This window comes from Corylus avellana, chromosome ca2 (genome assembly GCF_901000735.1).
Source record: "Corylus avellana chromosome ca2, CavTom2PMs-1.0".
Lineage (NCBI taxonomy): Eukaryota > Viridiplantae > Streptophyta > Magnoliopsida > Fagales > Betulaceae > Corylus > Corylus avellana.
The window spans coordinates 7,155,034-7,166,487 of NC_081542.1; the positions used below are offsets into that span (position 1 = coordinate 7,155,034).

Below are 11,454 nucleotides of genomic sequence, written 5' to 3' on the forward strand. Positions count from 1 at the left end.
AATTATTTAATTTATATTCTAATAAGTAAAAACGACACTTGCTTTCACCATCAATAGGGTTCAGCAAATCAAGCAGCACATTGGGTGGCCAAGGAAGCTGGAAAGAGGTAATACACCTAAACCTGGATAGGCATACCACAACCAAAGCTAGAATTTGTATTCAAGTCTGACTACGGTATTTTTTTGGCTTTCTTAATTTATCCAGCACAAAAGAAGAGTCCCCCAAAGGGGGCTTTGGAGGGTCAGATAATAGATGCGAATTCCCTCATCATTCATAACTACATTCCATTAAGGAGAATCAAAGAAAGGAGGTAACCTCTAGTAGAGAATTTTTAAGAGACAGTGGATGGTGCTTGACATAATTACTATCACCAAAAACGAGAAAGAGAAAGTTAACCAAATGAAACAGGTTGGTCTGAAATCCTGAAGCCCATCCAACTTTAGACTTCTATAATACCATGCATCGAACATCATAAATGCAGTGGATTCAGCTGGAACAAAAGTGTACTGCAACTCCTTCCTTTCTCTTAAAATTTAGCTTTAGTTACTTGGTGGAGTAAATACTAAATATCACCAAATGATCAATTCGATTCATATCAATTGACAATCTATATTTGCTTGATGAAGCCTGAATAGACAGAGGAAGGTGCTTTGTTAAAGGTGTAGACACATACTACTGAGTTTTAGAACAGGAAAAGATTTTAGAATATGGGCATGGCTCCAAGATAGGAAACGTAATTCTATTAAGAACTACAGATATTTTAGGATGAAATTAAGGACGAAGAGCAAGAAATACTACCAAGGAGTAATCATTCATGTTATCCTGATTTGATTATTTGTTAGGGATGAGAGATTTGAAGAAGTTGCCATAAATTTCGAATGCAGTGGCCGGTGGCTAAAATGAGCACTCACACATAACAAATTTTATGAAAAATATAAAAAGCAAGATTGTACTTCTAGCCATGTGGATATTGAACTTGAGGATGTTTGCAATACGTTCGTAGGGGTGCCACACACATTGTTATGAACCTAAGTCCGTAATGGGATAAATTAAGTTCTAAGGAAACCTAGACATTTCAACACAAGTTTTGAGATTAATTTTTTTCACGCCTTTATTCATAGATGATTCATTACATATTACATGATAGAACTAGAGCTGAGTCAGCAGCTCTTATTGAGTCATCATGAGATAACCCTAATACCGCTAGGATGTCGACTTATGCTAACATAATATAAACCTAATACATAAAACTAATATGGCTAGCCTAGTATGGGAAGCCCTGTAGGCTGTAACACACACTCCCACAAAGAAAATGAAAGGGCAGAGAATTCATTTACAACTATTAATTTACTGAATTCTTATTGAGTTTTTCTTCTTTTCTTGCCAAAGGGTATAAGAACCCATTCTTACTACCCAATTCTTCCAAACTAATGAACGCCACAAGGTTCAATCTAAAGGAGATCATGCATACTTGCAATGCTAGGCAGCCTTTATAACCAAAAATCTTGACAATTGTAGTTTATTAGATAGCAATAGTTCGATTCTTGCTTCAATAACTCACTAAAAGAGCAGCACCTTCCTCCTAATTTCTCTCAATTTTCCACTTAAAAAAGGAAAAACTAACGTACTTTTCAGCTAATTGGACTACAGTTGTTCAAATATTACTATGTTTACACAGCCACAAAATCATGTTGCTAATTACTCAAGTAACCTGAATTATAACATTTTTCCCATTTCAGAAATACAATTCAATATACATTAACAGAACATCACCAATATTACTTGAAAGGAAATGATCAGAAAGAAAAAGAAAAAGAGCTACAAAAACTCTTACCTATTACCCATATCTTTCCCTCTCCAACTCCAAACTATTGCAGCCAGTACCCAGACAAGAACAACACAAAGAAAAACAACAAGCTCCCATATATAAGCACAGCCTTCTGCCCAGAAGTCAGAGTATTTCCTCCAAGCCCAAACTGTTGGTTCTCGGCAAACCCAGCAATCTCCACACTCTTACTCTGAAAGAAGCTCCTCGCCGCCCCACAAGTCGGGCATCTCCAATCCTCCGGAAGCTTATCAAACTGCAGACCCGGCGGGATCGGATAAGACGGGTCTCCCACCGCTTCATCATACTTGTGCCCACAAGACCTGCACTCGTATATTCCTGTGTTTAACACTGCAAACTTCTCTTCCAGGCGGCGCTTGTCGATCTTTTCTTGAGATTCTTCCGGCTCTTGAGCGGGTGAATTTGGCTGTTCGCTTGATGTGGGCGTGTCTTCTTTGGAGATGTCAATGGAGTGTGCGGTGCTGATGAGTCTGTGGGGCTTGTGAAGGATTGAGAGTTTGATGAAATGGGGTCTGGGTTTTGGAGATGAGGATTGAGGGAAAGAGGTTGAGAGGTGGAAAGAGAAGGTGGGTCTTGTTGCTGCACAAGCCATGAATTTTCCTTTTTTTTCTTTGTGCAGGAAGAAGGAAGTGGTTTGGGGAAACTGTGGATTAAGAAGATTGTTTGTTTGTTGATTCTTGGTGTTGGGTTGAAGAGTAATCAAAGGGATCCATGGGAAGGTATATGCTCATTTTTTAGAGGGAGTGAGTTGGATAAGGTGGGAGCAGCGTCTGAGATTTTGCAAGATTTTTATTTATTTTTAAATAATAATAATTTGAAAGTGAAGGCCATCAATGAGCGATCTGGTGTTTGTCAGTACATGGTAGCGTTAAATACGCTTACAAAATTGAACACCTGATATCTCTTATGGATCTGGATCCTATCTGGGGATCCAGATCCTATCTCTTATTCCCTCTCTGACATATATATATATATATATATAGGTAATTTTTAAACTTATTATTGAATTTGTAATAAATTTTTATTTATTTTAATACAAATGAGCACCAAAAAATAAAAATATGTATAGCATTAATCTTGTATTGGAATGGCATATGGGCAAGTTGAAGTATGGCTCTATTTATCAAGTAAAGGCGTCCATCAATGGTAAGTCCAACCGCTTTTTTTTGTTTGTTTTTAGGAGTTAAATTTCAACCACAAGATTAAATTTGTGCATTAAGCATGCACTAATTTGTGGATAACAAAAGTGTTAGAAAATTATCATACACGCAGCGGAAACTACTATTAAATATTGTTTTACGTGATTTTCTAATGAATTTCTTCTTTCTCTCGGCGGTGGAATACGCTGCTAAAATTTATTGAAGTAATATTCACAAAACTCACAATCTAATAGCACCAATGAAAAATTTTGAAAGAATTTTTTATATTATTTTATGATCTATATTTTCAACCCGTCAAATGGAAGGCTATTTATAGCATCACCCATATTGATAGGGAGGGTGCACTTTTGAAATAACGTCCCAAAAGTTACTCCCTAGAAAAAAAAAATAATAATAAAAATAAAATTAACATGCATAACACCTGTCAAATATAACTAACAAGTGTTATGCTTGCCAGTTACAATTTTACAAGCCGGAGGTTGTATCGTTGGCTTGAATACAGAGGGACACAACTGTTTTTATTGGTTGACGATGCATGTTCGATGAAATGAGATTTTTATATCTGTATGCGCGCATTTTCAAGTCTCACATAACACATTAAATTTTCGATAATAGTGATAGTAAATTAAAGACGAGGGATATTTTGAGGATGCTTCTAAACATAGAGTTCGGAGCAATCCACTTAGCGAGGTGGTGTGCACACAAGAAGTGCTCTAATATTGGAAGTGATGAAGCTTCATATGAATGTCGGCAATGATTGGAGAAAAATCCCAATCAGCAAGGAGTTGGAACAATGGAACTAGTTTTTTTTTTTTTCCAAAAAAAAAGAAAGAAAATTCAATGTGGGGAAGGGGAGAAAGGAGTCACCCTCAAAAATCAGATTGTTGCAACCTTTTTAGCAAGATCCACAGCAATATGTCCGGCTAAGTCCTGATTCCTGAAGCTTCATATGCAGGGGCTGTTCAATACTATACAAAGGACATTGCAAGAGGGCCATGATTGTCCTCTTCCCAGAGGGGATTTTGAGCATACGAAGGAGATTCTACATGGTAATTCTGATAAACGCCAACAAAACAGCACTCGACAATGAAAAAACACGTATTCCTCGGCTCTAGTAGAGAGAAATACTAGTTCCATTCGTAATGAAGTCAATATTAATGCGTCTTTTAAAAAATTTAAATAGTTTTAAAATTAATAAAGAGGATCCTATTCAAGAATACAGCCTCCTGGTAAGTGCAGTGCCAATAGATTGTTTGATGTAAAAATGAAACCTCCTCTCTTTTCTTTTTTCTTTTCTTTTCATTTCTTTTTTCTAAGGAATTCCAACAATAACATATAACCAAAATCAGCAGGCGATAAAATAACTTTATTTGGATTTAAATTACATCAATAACATGAAGGATGAGAAAAATAGTTTCCTCATGCAAAACAAGGGAAAAAGATCCAAAGCATGATGGAATCTTTACTACCCTCTCAGCCCTTTTTCATAAAATGGCCTGTTTTTTTCATCCTTATGGGCTATATATAAAAGCATAGAAAAAAGAACACAAAAGTGCAGAGCAGAATCATCCGTTGCCCATAAACAAATCTCTCATCCAAACCTAATTATTCCATGTCGGGGAGATTAAATCAAGATCCCTTTTAAAGTGAAATTCGCAAACTACCAAATTCTATCACGTGAAAAATATGATAAAATCATTATATTTGTCAAAAAAAAAAAAAAAAAAGTGCAGTATTTTAGCAGTTCATCACTTCAATCTATATTATAATTTATATCAAATATAAAGATTATGAACAAACTACCAAACACTAAACAACTACTAGATATGATTATTCAACAAGTGTTTGTATCGAAATCACCAGAAAAGTATAAACCCAAAAAGCAATTACTCTACGCTATCAAGAACACCAACAAATATTCATCGAATTATAAAATTAAAATAAATAAATAAAAAGCCAGCCCACTTACTACAACGCACCCATAGATTAGAATCAACCAATCACCGTCCCGTGGACCGCAACTCCTCCAGGGCCGCCCGAATCTGATCCTGCACCAACTCCAGCCGCTTGGCGTACACCTCCAGCTCCAGAATCTGCTGCTTCCTCCACCGCTCGTCCACCGCCGCCACTTCCACTCCGCCGAAACTCAGGGGCATCGCATTCATCGCCATCGCGTTCATCCCCAATCCCCCGTACCCAATTCCAACTCCTCTTCCCCCAATTCCCATCGCATTGCTCAGCAGCTCCTTGAACAGCGGCGACAAGCAGCTCCTCACCGTCTCTTCGATCATGTTCCCCAAATTGCTAGTATTAGTATTGTCATTGCTGTTAGTTTTGTTATCTGTTGGCGTCGGAATTCGCTTCTCTTCGCTGCGAGTCGCTGATCGGGGCCGCTTGCGCGACTTCGGGGTCAAATTCGGCTTCTTCTCGCCTATTTCTTCGGTAAAGTTAGGGTTTTTGAGGTTGGGATCTTCGTCGTCGAAGACGACGTCGTCGACGGCAAGGCGGCCGGTGGCGTTGTCTGCGTTGCTCCAGATCTTGCGGGAGATTTCGAAGGTGGCCTGGTCGTGGGGGCTCTTGAAGGAGAAGTCCTTGCCGGCGGTGATCTTGCCGACGACGTTGCGGTACTTCTTCTTCAAACGGCGAAGCTTCTCGACGAGCTGGTTCTTGTTGAAGTCAAGCTGGAGCTTTGACTTGATCTGGTCGTAGAACAAAGCGGTGTCGTTGTGGTGCGTGGAACCCCGAGACGTCGTGTAGTCGAGGAAGCCCTGGAGGAGCTCGATCTCGTCCTCGTCGGTCCAAAGCCGCTGGAAAAGCCTGCGAGAGTCGTCGATTGGTTGGGGCTGGGGCTTTTTCTCCTCGGCTTCGGCACGTTCTCGTTTAGGTGAAGGCATAGAGGAGGAGGAGGTGGCGATCGTCATGGTGGTGGCGATTGCCGACGTGGCAATCGGCAGGCGGCCGTTGGGGACCGAGGAGGCCGGCACCGCGACGGTTACTGCGTCGGCAGCAGGCGATGAGGTGGAGGGGGAGGCTGAATTGATGACGTCATCCGTCTCGTTCTCGTTTTCGATTTCGATTTCGTCGTCGTCGTCATCGTCGTCGTCGGATAATTCGTCGTCATCGTCGTCGAGGTCTTCTTCAGGAAAGGAAACGGTGTCGTCTTGCTCGGAGGCCATTAGACAAATTTTTTTAGAGTAACAGAAGGAGGAGAGCCCTGGGTTTGATTTTTTTCTTTATTTCTTTTTTCTTTATTTTTTGTTTTGGTTGGGTCTGGAGGTTTGTGGTTGTGGGGCTAAGGTTGGGCGAGGTGGTTAGGTTAGGCCGAGAGTGAAGGGGTTCACGAGGCTTCGTTGTATATGCGTGGTGGTAGACTTTGGTTAAATTCGGTGGAGAATCTGTGGGGACCATCGGACCCACGCGCATGCAGAGCTGCGTGTGGATTACTACCTACGAATTTTCCAGCCTTATTTTATTTCTTTTTTCTCTCTAATCACTATTAAATTATAATTTCTTACGCTTACGCTACCTTTTCCTCTGCACAAAGAGTTTGGTGTCCCAATTTTATTCTTGTTTTGTTCCTTTGATAAAAAAAATAAAATAAAATAAAATAAAAAATTTGTTGCCAAAATGTGCCATTAAATTGTTTATATACTTTCAAATTATAAAGTGAGATAATTAATTATATGAATTTTGTGGGGGGAAAAAAAAAAATACACCTATAATTTGCAAAAGTGAGCTGTCACAAGGCATAACAGCAAAAATATGTGAGGCTATCAATAATCCGTTTGAAAGCGTCAATGTTATTTATTTAGAAACTGTGTACACAATAATTATCCTTAAAAGATTTTAATAACTTTTTGAGGATGTTAGTTTATCTGACTTGATTGTTCATACCTTACTGCTTAAAGTGATTGGTTCGGATCTTCGATCTGCTTTTTTTTTTTTTTTTTATTATTATTATTACTATTATTGGCTTAATAACAATTTTTTTTTTTTTTAAGTGAATAACAATTAATTACACTCACCAGTCGAGTATTCAAATAAAAGTATTATTTCTTTATAATATTTCCAATTCCAGCGGTTCCTGGATCAGCCCAAAGTCAAACTGTAGCTCAACGCCCCAGCCTAAATTTAGGCCCAGATAGGTCCAAACGCTTCCTTACTTACTCTTCACCTTGATGCTGAGCAAAATCAGACAAAAATAAAATATTAAATAAATTGCATGTTATATATATATATATATATGGCTGAATGGGTAGGCAGTTAAACTGCCCTTTTTATTTTATGGTTAAATTTGAATTTAAATTTTAAAAAATATTTTGTCGCATTATTTTAAATTTTTAGATGACATGATATTCAGATATTATAAATTTGGAAACATGTGTGAAATGTTTTTATATTTGTATGATATGAGGAATACGACAAAATAACTTATTTGTCACAAAACCAAAACTTAAACTTTTAATTATGAAAATTAAAACTTTGACCTTATTTATCAGGAGAGTAAAATTTAATAACTCTTTTAGACAATTTCCCTTATAATATAAACGCCATGATAATATGGCATCATCTATACCATTCATTTGAATTTGAGTAATGCAATTTGTTACACCCTTAACTCATTCTTATTTTACTAAGTGGAGGACCCAAATACTTTGCCACTAGAAAATCCACAGAAGGTCCAACCACGGGCCTAAGAACACACATCTCAAAATTTTCATGAATAAATTTACTAATCATTCAAGTGAATTGAGGGAAACCTAGAAGGACCAGGTTAACTGGCCCAAGGCCTCCTCCTCCCAGTCACCTTCTCCCCCTCCTAGACGGTCACTTTATATGCCAGTATATAAGGCCTAAGGTACACAAATCTCAAACTACCCTACACATATTATTGACATGTCAATAATATTCTCTCCTCATCACATAGCTCTCCATCACACTCCATACTGACTTGGGCGTCCAAGTCCCTCCAGCCCTCTAGGGTCAGCAGGCTTATAACGCTTTTTACCTCTTTTGCATGTGGATCTCTTCATTTGGAAGGTGGCTAGAGGCCATTGTTGGTGCTAGTTATTCTTGACATCAACACTAAGCACTTAAAAAAAAGATCTAACTGTCGATAGATACTATCACATTAGCCTAGTAAAATGGAGTGTGATGGGATGTAGTATAAAGTATTTCTCTTTGAATTTTTGTATCAGATAATTTCATATAAATTTGAATAATGCTACACATCACATCATTCTTCCCCTTGACTCATTTATATTATTTTACAAAATTATCTCTCACAAATCTATTAGTGGATTCACTCATCCATTACGAAGATGAAATGAAGAATGATTTTTATCATTTATATATGATAAACACTACAACATCTACTATTATCCTTCCGGGCTGAACTAGATATATAAATTATAAGTCATGTTGTACATCATTTTCCAACTATCTTTTACTTGTTTCTTTTACATATTTATCAAAATTACTATTAGATCAAAATTTAAATATAATTCATATAAAATTTAATGGTAATTTTAAAAGTTACATTAATTAAAAAATATATAAATAATATTTAGGAGACTCTCGCATGAATAATGTGAATATCACGCGCGGGGACTAAAATGGTGGCAAATGTGTGTCCGAAATCGTTGTGGTGCAACTGCAACCAATGGATTGTAATGTTTATGCCTCCGGAATTTCAGTATTTCTTTGAAACTGCGTTTAAAACCGTCCGTACAAAACAAATACACATTAAGAACTCCTAAAACGTTAATTAAAATGCACGAAAATGCTTTCTTCCTTTGTTGGCTGGATTATGTTCTCTTCCTCTTCCTCTTCCTCTTCTTCCTCCCAATACGAAGCAGAAGAAGACGACGACGACGACTCGCGAAACGACTGCGTTTCGACTGAACCTCGTGATCACATTGACATTAATATCACCAATGACGAGGAGAAAAACGACGTCGTCTCGGCTGACGATGATCGCGATATTCCGGTCGGCATCGCTGTCCCCACCGACGCCTTCGCCTCTGTAACCGTGGCACTCCCCGCCACCGTGGCCCCGATAGGCGATCGCGATCGCCCTTCGATTGCAACCACCACCACCGTCATCGGGAATCGAAAACGGCGTCGCAATGACGACGTCGACGTCGACGACGATGAGGATGGTCGGAGACTGTTCCATAGGCTTTGGACGAAGGAGGACGAGATGGAGCTCTTGCGAGGCTTCCTGGACTACACAACGCGACGTGGCAGCACTCAGTGCAAAGACACCGCATTGTTCTACGACCAAATCCGGTCAAAGCTCCACGTGGCTTTCAACAAGAACCAGCTCTTGGAAAAGCTCCGCAGGCTAAAGAAGAAGTACCGAAACTTTCTTCACAAAATCGGCTCCAACAAAGAGTTTTCTTTCAGGAACGCTCACGATCAGGCCACGTTTGAAATCTCTCGTAAGATCTGGGGCGTTGATCATGATCAACCAATTAGTCATCATAACCTTGATAGCCTCAATCTTGTCAATGTTAAGGTGGAGAGCGACGAAGTTGTCGGCGATTGGAGGCCCCCGAAGCCGACGAAGTCCCCGTTAGGCTTGAGGAGCAATGAGAAGCACGTATCGAACAATGGGTCGACGTCAAATCAAAAGAACGACAGCGTATCGGATTCGATGGAGGAGACAGTGAGGAGTTGCTTGTCGCCGTTGTTTAAGAAGCTGTTGAGTAATGCATTGAGTCCGATGCCGGCGACGTTGAATTTGGTGGGTGGGGAAGCGGCGGATGAGAAGTGGAGGGAGCAGCGGATTTTGGAGTTGGAGGTGTATTCGAAGCGGTTGGAGTTAATACAGGATCAGATTAAGGGAGCATTGGAGGAGTTGCGGTCTATGGGAGGGTGATGGAATTTAATTTGTAGACTTTTTGTGGGTATTTGATTTCAATTTTTTTTTTTTTTTGGGTATAAAAGTTGCTTGGTGATTGATCATCAATGGTTGACAGTGTAGCAAGTAATTGAGTTTTGTGGGTTTTACATATATTTTCTTGAATTGATAGAATAGTTTTAGAACAATGATTTTTTGTTGTCTGAGAATGTCACTAGCATTCATTAATTGGGTGGGTATGTCGGTAACTCATAGGACAAGAAGCCTAAGATATATCTCAACTTCACACAAAGGAGTAATGCTTTAAAGATGACTCTTGTTTTTTTTGTGTTCTTTTATAAACGTGTAATTTACTATTGTATTTGAAAATATTATTATCATATTTTAATTTATTTGTAATTTTAAAAGTCACATCACATTTGGAAAGATAGAAAGAGTCATTTTTCTAGCATTTCTCAAATAGGGTATAAAATTATAAATGACATGAACGATGATAACATAGTAGCTCAAAAACAGTATGATAAAGATAAAGACAAAGAGAAATATAGAAACCTCGATCTTGTTGATATGGCTAATCTTGTAATCTAATAATATGACTAAAATATAGTTTGTATTTGTGTAGAAGAGTGAGTGAAGGAAGATTTGAGTACTACTTCGGAAATATGTCACAACTATGAGTGATTAATAAAATATAGTTAGGCTCAAACTCTTAGCCCTTAGCTTTTAGGTTGAGTGGTGTCTAGACATGTTATATTATAGTCTCACCCCCTTGGCCAAAAAAAAAAAAAAAAAAAGGGATCGGTGTTTCTTTTGGGGTATTTCTGGTTCTCACCTCCATAATGGGGGGTTTTCAACACCTAAATGAACCCTGAACTCTTTTTTTTTTTTTGCCTTTTGAGGGTGGTCGCAACCACCCCTACTGCCACCCCCAGACCGGCCAGGGGGTGGCTCAGCCGCCCCTGATTTCTTTTCTTTCTTTTTTTTTTCTTTTTTTTTTTTTAATATTATGCTCAAAACGACGTCGTTTTGGGTTGGGTGGTGATGTAATTTTGAAGCCCATAACGACGTCGTTTTGGGCTAGGTAAGTATTGTAATTTTGGAGTTCAAAACGACGTAGTTTTGGTTGAGGCTAAAATGAATATAAAAAGTTAAAAGGGTTCAAAGTGAGAGAAAACCAAAGTTCAGGGAGCCTAAGTAAGAGTTTTGAAAATTTATGGAATATGTCAAAATGGCTGGAAGTTCAAGGAGAATTTCTGAAGTTTCCCCAAAAATTATATAAAAAACTTTTGTTTTTAGGGAATGTAACAATGTGGTGATAAGCATGTGTTGGAAGATGATTGATATTGATATAACAGATTAACGGATTTTGTCAACTTTTTTAACGACGTATACCTTCTTCTTCTTTTTCTAATTCCAGTGAGCTATTCGTCACTTTTTAAATCTTAGGAAGCTATTTGTCATGACCCCAACCTACATGGACCAATTTAACATTTATTCCAACATTCTATTGAATATGTTTAACCTGGAAATAAGCGAAGCTTAATGTTTCATTTGTTTTGTGTACCAAAAGTTATGCATATGC

At 38.3% G+C, this 11,454-nt stretch overlaps 3 protein-coding genes across 3 annotated transcripts; 1 reads left to right on the forward strand and 2 right to left on the reverse strand.

Annotated features, from left to right (window-relative positions):
* Positions 1–1,708: 1,708 nt before the first annotated feature.
* On the reverse strand, positions 1,709–2,630 carry LOC132171800 (uncharacterized). Its single transcript, XM_059583200.1, has one exon. It carries the CDS (start codon positions 2,437–2,439, stop codon positions 1,870–1,872), a length of 570 nt encoding a protein of 189 aa, XP_059439183.1. The 5' UTR covers positions 2,440–2,630; the 3' UTR covers positions 1,709–1,869.
* A 2,181-nt stretch (positions 2,631–4,811) lies between these two features.
* LOC132171002 (probable transcription factor At3g04930) lies at positions 4,812–6,349 on the reverse strand. The gene has a single exon (XM_059582194.1). It carries the CDS (start codon positions 6,181–6,183, stop codon positions 5,008–5,010), a length of 1,176 nt encoding a protein of 391 aa, XP_059438177.1. The 5' UTR covers positions 6,184–6,349; the 3' UTR covers positions 4,812–5,007.
* Positions 6,350–8,789: 2,440 nt separating this feature from the next.
* On the forward strand, positions 8,790–9,890 carry LOC132168973 (probable transcription factor At3g04930). Its single transcript, XM_059580068.1, has one exon. The coding sequence runs from the start codon at positions 8,790–8,792 to the stop codon at positions 9,888–9,890; it is 1,101 nt and encodes a 366-aa protein (XP_059436051.1).
* Positions 9,891–11,454: the final 1,564 nt, after the last annotated feature.